General features: G+C 29.6%; 2 protein-coding genes across 2 annotated transcripts in view; both read left to right on the top strand.

The window, feature by feature from the left end:
- LOC111088929 (calcium-activated chloride channel regulator 4A-like) overlaps positions 1–7,760 on the top strand; it is an 8,979-nt gene extending 1,219 nt beyond the window's left edge. Inside the window, exons 3-5 of the mRNA XM_022400276.1 lie at positions 1,847–1,955; positions 4,706–4,921; positions 7,252–7,760. Coding sequence (XP_022255984.1) covers positions 1,847–1,955; positions 4,706–4,921; positions 7,252–7,644 — 718 coding nt within the window. The 3' untranslated portion in view covers positions 7,645–7,760. The remainder of the gene's footprint in view (positions 1–1,846; positions 1,956–4,705; positions 4,922–7,251) is intronic.
- LOC106471668 (calcium-activated chloride channel regulator 2-like) overlaps positions 2,800–7,788 on the top strand; it is a 19,871-nt gene continuing 14,882 nt past the window's right edge. Inside the window, exon 1 of the mRNA XM_022400277.1 lies at positions 2,800–2,805. The gene's annotated coding sequence lies outside the window, so the exon portion shown is untranslated. The remainder of the gene's footprint in view (positions 2,806–7,788) is intronic.

The following is a 7,788-nucleotide window of genomic DNA, read 5'->3' as shown; positions in this document are numbered from 1 at the left end:
GGATGAATTTGTAACAGTTTTTGTCGCATAGGTAGAAAGCCAGAAAATTTGTGATAGTTATAATAAATTGTCTGCTTTTTGCATGTTATTATTTTATGTTCTTGGTGCATTATTTAATGAAATAAAAATTATATAGAGCATTACTACCATTAATATAAAAAAAATAGGGTTAAGTGTCATTGACAGTCGACAGGAAAAAAAGGAAGACCTGGGTAAGTACTATTTCATGTTTATTCTTTATTTATTATTATAAAAGTAAGTAAAATATAAAATAATAATAATATAATAAAAATGTTTCATGAGGCATGCATGCAAGTAGCTCTGAATAGCTCCTGGGTAATGTAAATCGATAGCATAATGTGAGCTTCACGTTCCCCAAATTGTGCCCTTTGAACCACTAACTACTATTCATGCCATTATAAGTTGTGAATCTCAAAGAGCAATAAAACAATAAAAATTATGAGTTTAATTCTGAGGAATAAAAAAGAAAAATCAAGGAAATCTAGGGTAATCAACAGCCTTATAAATACATGTAAAAAAAATAAAGCAATTAAATACGGACCAATAAGATTTAGATAATTTAAAGTTGATATATCTTACTACTTAGAAACAATCAACATGTAGTTGAACTTTAATGGTCATAAAAACCTGTGGAAGGATAGCTTACACTTCTTTCATCTATTTTCACTAAGTAAGATGATAATATGAGAAAGTAGAGATGCACCACCAAAATAGAATTTCAAAATCAGATAAAGGACTTGGAATTTTTGGTAAAGTAGGTTTGAGATCGGCCATATTTCTTAGTGTTTGAGCAGTAATTCTTGAAGGTGAATAATGTGATAACTACTACATTGTAGTATTGCATATTGTTGAATTGTGTTTTTAAGGTGCTTTCTAGGAGATTTTGTACTTATGGTTTTATAAAGGACAATTACGTTTATGATATTGTTTACTGGTTATACTGGTATTTACAGAAGAACATCAGATCAGTTATTTACCTGGCATTGTATTTAGTTCCTGCATGTTATCCACTCTTGATTTTGTAGTTATTATTGGGGCTGGTCTTAGATAATAATAATTAGAAGCCTCAAAAATAATGTACGTATAAATAAGGTTTTAAGGTATTTTTAAGGTGTATAATATCTAGAAAAGTAACATTTGCTGTATTTACTTCATCCAAAAAGATTGAGGTTTTATTAATTACATAAATAAATAATTATTCAGTAAGGAAACCACTACCTGAAGCTGTTCTGGCTGTTATTAATCAGTTTCTCATTTTCTGTGTCACTAGTGGACCAAGCATAGTTTAGTGGTTAGCATGCTAGTTTAATAATCTGAGGGTCCACAGTTCTTGTCCAATTACTTCAAAATTGCAATTTGCAATTAAAGACTGTGAATGTGTTATAAGGGTAATGGTGAACTCCCACTATACAAGTAGATTAGTCCTAGAATTGATGGTAGGTACTGTTGACTGGCTGCCTTTCCTCTAGTCTGTCAACTAAAAATTGGTATGGCTCATGCAGATAGCTCTTGTATAACTTTTAATGAATTTCTGAAACAGATAAACTGTGTCATTAGTAATAAATGTTTAAATCTTGCAAAGAAACAGCTCATATTCAGACTAGTAGATTACTGGTAACAAAATCTTTTTTTTAAAGAGGAATAATTTTATCATATTCATTAGGAGTTTTACTGTTTTTTACAAAATGAAAAAAATATATTAATGCATTGTTTTTACTTTAGTCAAGTATGACTTAAGCTCAAGCTTGCTAATGCAGTTATGAAAAACAAATGTTTGAATAGATAGTGTATAAAAGAATAATTGGTGTTCTTATACTTTTCTCAGCAATTCGCCACAGACTGTTCGTCTGCCAGATGTTGATTTCAAGTATGTTCAAGAGAAAAATCCTCGTATTGTTATTGCCTTTGATTCTTCAGGGAATATGAATCCCTTTGTAAGTAGATCTTTCAATGTAAAAAAATCTGAAACTTTATCATGATGTTAAAAATTATTTTAAACATATTACTAATAAATTATTAAAATATGTTTAATTGTGTGAAAGATGTTGTACATTAATGATAACTCCTTTAACACAGGGTAAGATTTGCTGATGGATTCTACAAAAATTAGTTTGGACCTAAAATATCTATTGAAGAGGAAAGAAATTTCATGTATTCATACTCTCAAGTAACAAAACAACCAAAAAACATGGAAAGTGTTAAAACATTTCTTGAAGGAAAGTTAATGACACGTGTTTAAATGTAAACTTTGTATTTACACTTAGTCCAACTTAAATATAGTAAAGAATGTCTAACAATTTATTTAAATATAACTAGAAAATAAACAGATAAAATGAAAAAAAAAACATGAGGCACTAATACAAAATAAATTATTTCTAACAAAACATTATTATGTTATTTAATGTGACATGAGACAACAGTTAAGTGTAATAAAAGAAACCATAATATAGTGAGGAAAAGAAAACACAATTATAGTTTTAAAAATGTCGTGAAGAAAAGTATATACCAAACTGAAGTTCTAACAAAAAATTAAATAATGTACTGTATAATTAGCTTAAAATGCAAAACATTTACATAACTGTCCAATGAAACTTTACTAGTAAGAGATACCCAGATCCACTCATAGTCATACCCCCCTCCCCCTTATTTCTTTCAAATACAAAAAGAACTTGAAAAATTAATTAGTATGCTATAAATATAAAGTTAAATTACTAAATCTGAAAAAATCTTATAGAACTGAACCTTTAAACAGAGTTTATTCCTCTTATGCAACTATATTTCTGACTGTATGGCTGTCCCCCCCCCCGGTTTTGAGTAACATTTGTATACATAGTTTTAATGTTCTTAATTCTGTTTTTAAGCCTGTGTAAGATCTTATACGTGAGTTGTGGTAGGAAGAAAAAACATCATCCAGTATTTCTTGCAGTAATGTTTGGATTTTGAAGACGCAATTGGTGTAATACAAGTCATTTTAATTCAAATGTATAGTACTGTGTGGTATATCAGAATACCATGTACTTTCTATCTCCTTATTTTAATATATTGTTACTTGAATTTGTTATTTTCATTCTAGCTGTCTTTGTTCTCTGTCATTCCCTTGAAGTAACACCATTAGTGATTTGTCCTTGATACTCTGTTGCATATCTGCTTGTTTGTCAATTTCCCATAGAATTTCTTTCCGAGAAACTTCAGTGATACAAGTCCTTTTTGATTAAAACTAGTTTATTCTTTCTCAATACAAACTTTGTAATACACTTAACAACTTTTATAACACACGCTATAAATCATAGTGATTCACACACTTTACTTACGGTGCCTACTGTTCGCTTGACTCAATTATCTATCTCTTCAATCCATGGTTTTTCTCGCCAGGCTTATATACTAAAAAGAGGGCGTCTTGAATGCATTCGGGCCTTCATGATCCTTCGAGAAACTCAAGCGCACATGCTCCCAGTATCGCGTGATTTTCGCTGTTGTAACAATTCTTATGTTGTGCAAAAATGTTTCCTGCATTGTCTTCCAATTGTAGGCTAGATGATGTCTCAAAACTATGACCTCCATTAAGCCTGAATTGGAATAAGCAGTCATGTGGACTGCTAATCCATCTGGATAAGCTTTATCTTTGAAATAAATAACATGTATTAAGTTTAAACAGTCTGTTAGATGATCACAGCCAGATCGGTCAGATAAAAATTATTCCTGATCCAGTAAAAGTGACCATCTGTTGTCAAACAAGCAAGCACACATGCTGTGTTTGTGTTAGTGTAAATAATAAAGATTGCTCATTTATGTTTTACATTGTGTCTAGTCTTTATATTTCAAGCTCACAAACTCAGTTATTCACAGAAATTCAGAACTATTCCGTAATTGGTATTTTGTCAAATTTCCTGTTATTCTGTGGACCTATTCCATCAGTAAGAAAAGTCAGTTTAAATTTAATATTGCTAAATATATATTTATTTGAAAATACTTTTACAACTGTATCAAATTAAAACACTTTTACCATTATTTACCTTTATTAACATTTCTTTCTTTCCAATATAATTGAATTTGACACAATTACAATTTTCAGTGCTATGTAAGTGAGAATAATTTTCAAACTTCAGTAGAATTAAATATTCAAACTTTCAATTTTATTCGGTGCAAAGCATATACGCTAGCTTTTGTAACATATAGGAAACCCATTCTTTTCCATTTATATTTACATATGTGCTTATTATTTTTCATTAAGCAGGAGCAGCTCAGGTTTTAATAGTTTGGTAGTAAAATGATTTTACTTGATATAGAAAAAGAAGTAGGGGTCTATTAGTGTCGTAAAACAAAATTACTCTGTGAAACAGACTTCCATTATCCAGTGTTTAAAGCTGATGTACTTCTTGCAGGATAGGGAGTGTTGTTATTTGCAATTTATAAAGTATTTTTGACAAATTATTTAATAAAACTGGCTATGAACAACTGTTTTGGCAACATGTTTGAAGTGTATTTAGGTGAATCCATCTGTCAGACAAACATTTTTGTTAATGTTTATTGGAATTTAGCATGGTTTATAAAAATATATATATATATATAAATCATCATCCATAAGAAACGTTCAATATAATCTTAGCTATTTACACTGTAGATTAGTGTGTATTTGAAGGATGTGTCAGGTCTGTATATTATGAAAAAATTTCTTGATGTTTAGGATAGGTTTTCCATTCTGCTAAGTGCACTGAAAAAGGTATTGAATGAATTTCCATTGGGTATTGAGATGGGAATGGTACACTTTAATGAAGAAGCACACATAGTAAAGGAAATGACAATTCTTAATGCAAATGAAGAAAGCTTTATCAAGGTGCTTCCTGATAGGCCCGTTGGTGAGCAAGCTTGTGTTGAATGTGGAATACAGAAGTCATTAGAGGTAACTATATGTTATCAGTTAAAGCACACAGTGTTTTCAAGATATAATGTTTTGGTAAGACATGACAAGGGAAAATTTAGATATAGGGTAATTCATTTTTGATAAAATAACATTATACAATTTGAAAAATTATTACATAATTCCCACCAAAATTAAAATTTTCAACAGGAATTTCTAGTGAAGGAGAGTCCATGTTTAATAAGCATTCAGACTTTTTCGTTTTAGTAATACTCTTCAGTTGTTGTGCATGGCTTCTCAACTTAGCTGAAAGGATTATCGAGTGCTTTTAGAATTTTGTGTTTAATATTTTTGGATTCTTTGAATGAAGCAGATAATTTAAACTCTGACTATTTACTATTCTGCATTAAACAATAATGTTCATCTTGTAAATTTTCAAAAATAAAGTTATATTTTAATTTCTTTTGTTACTGTTTCACAGTCTTATTGTGGACTATTTTGTTGTTAATATATTTCTTGTAGTGCCAGTTGTCTTTCCAGAATGGCTGATAGAAGAATGCTTTTCAAATACATTGTTTTTGCTTACAATTATAGTACTAATTGAGAAAACATTTGTAAAATCTATTGACATGCATCTATTATGTGTAAAACATTTCATTAGGAGAGACAAAATGAATTACAACAATAAATCAAAACTTTGTATCTTATCTGTGTTTCAGATTTTAAAAATTCAGTTATGGAAACTAGATATATATAAAAGGCAAAATAATTGTGATGTGAGAAAACTTTTTTCAGAGCTTTTATACTGTTTTCTTCCCTAAAATAGCTTTGAATTCATCCTGTTTTCTTCCCCAAAATAGCTTTGAATTCATTCTGTTTTCTTTCCTAAAATAGCTTTGAATTCATCCTGTTTTCTTCCCTAAAATAGCTTTGAATTCATTCTGTTTTCTTTCCTAAAATAGCTTTGAATTCATCCTGTTTTCTTCCCTAAAATAGCTTTGAATTCATCCTATTTTCTTTTTCTTTTTTAGTTGCAATGAAGTAGAAAATAAGATTTAATATTCTAAACGCTGGAAATGTCCGACATACTTTAAGAATTAAAAATTATTAAAAGCTAAAATGGGATATAAAAACAGAACAAGATTTGGTGAAGCCACATTAATGGTGGCAACACGTAGGTTTACTGTTCTTTCTATCTCATTTTAGCTGTTTATATTTTCTATTACCATAATTTAAAATTAATGAAACATAATTGATCTAACTTTAACCTAATAGAATATCATAAAAATTTTCACTTATCTAGTTTTAATTTACCTAATTACCATTAACTTCTGGTCAAAGCAAGCTACTAATATAGGTCAGAACTAACAATTAACCTAGTTATGAATGTAGCTAATTTAAAAATATCATTCTGACTTGTAGTGATTAGAATGTGTTAATTATTCAGTTTGTTACCCTCACCATTACCAGTATTTTCAATCATAATCCCATAATGCTTCACTTTGTTCTGCCTATTTAGTATACGCTAGCTGTAAGTCCACATTTTCAGTTGGCAGTAAAAAGTAATGCTAATAATAAAAATGTTAACATTAAATATGTACATATTGAACAATTTAACAAATACTATTAATGAAATTAGTATTATTTGCTTCAGACACTATGATCAATTCTCTATTTCTTGAAAAGCAACAATATATTCAAACTTTGTATAATCCTCCCTAGTAATGTCTAGTGACCAGTGAAAACCCATGTAACTTTAGATTAGGATAAATTACTATGAACATGCTACTGTTTAACTAGAATTTGTTTTAGCAGGATAGTAGAGCAGAAGAACTCTGAAGGTTTGAAATAATCATAAACAAATGAAATCAATAACAAAATTGTACAATAAGTCGTAGAAACATAGAACTCTAACTTAAATAAACCAAATTAAATGTAATAACAAGAAAACCATGTCAGACACAACTAATCTGAATTAAACTGTATCATATACACATTGTCAGTTTAACTGTAACATACAGACATCATCAGTGTGTATACCCTAGAGGATGCATCAAAATGTGACTTTTTTTCACATTACTGCTATTCTAAAATCTCTGTGACCATTTCTTTTACAAATGCCTTCCGGTGAGCTTATAATGCTAAAAACCAGGTTTTAGTACCTGTGTGGGCACAGCACAGATAGCCTACTGTGTAGCTTTGTGCTTAACAATAAACACTTTCACAAATTGTTCATTAGTGTATAATACATATGTTATTTATTTGCAGGTAAATTAAATACATCTCTGCATTTGTGTTCATATTATTATTTTAGTTGAATGTTCTAAGCACCTAATTCTGTTTATTTTTATATTTTTTTACATTACTTCTAGCTATTATCAACAAACAGCCAGTCTATTTATGGAAGCACTGTAGTGTTGGTGACTACAGGAGATATAACTGAAAAGAAAATTCAACTGCTCAAAAAGAACTTAACTGCATCCAGTGTACGACTGTTCGTAATATTATATCATGAATCTGAGAATGCCACTGCTTCTCTGCAAAGTTTAGCACACAGCACCACTGGAAGACTGATACATGTTAGAGAAGAGAATATTAACAAGAGCCTATCATTCACCAACTTAGTTAATCTCTATGAAGCATTTCAACTGGTCTTGCTGGGTCATTCATGGGAGTATTCAGACCTACCAATCACAGTAATGTTTACAATAGTAAAACTCATAATAGCTTTTTCTTTACATACTACTGGAGGTCCACATATTTAGTAATTTTATGTTTTACTGGTTAAAAAATTGTATAGAACTGATCAAGAACAGTTGAGTAAAATTACTTATTTTTCTAAGTAAAAATACATAGAAAACCCTAGCAGTAATTAGTGGAACTAACTGCAATTTACTGTATATTTTTCA

This window comes from Limulus polyphemus, unplaced genomic scaffold (genome assembly GCF_000517525.1).
Source record: "Limulus polyphemus unplaced genomic scaffold, Limulus_polyphemus-2.1.2 Scaffold4772, whole genome shotgun sequence".
NCBI lineage: Eukaryota > Metazoa > Arthropoda > Merostomata > Xiphosura > Limulidae > Limulus > Limulus polyphemus.
Note: the sequence above shows the minus strand (reverse complement) of the source record. Positions and strands in the feature narration are given on the sequence as shown.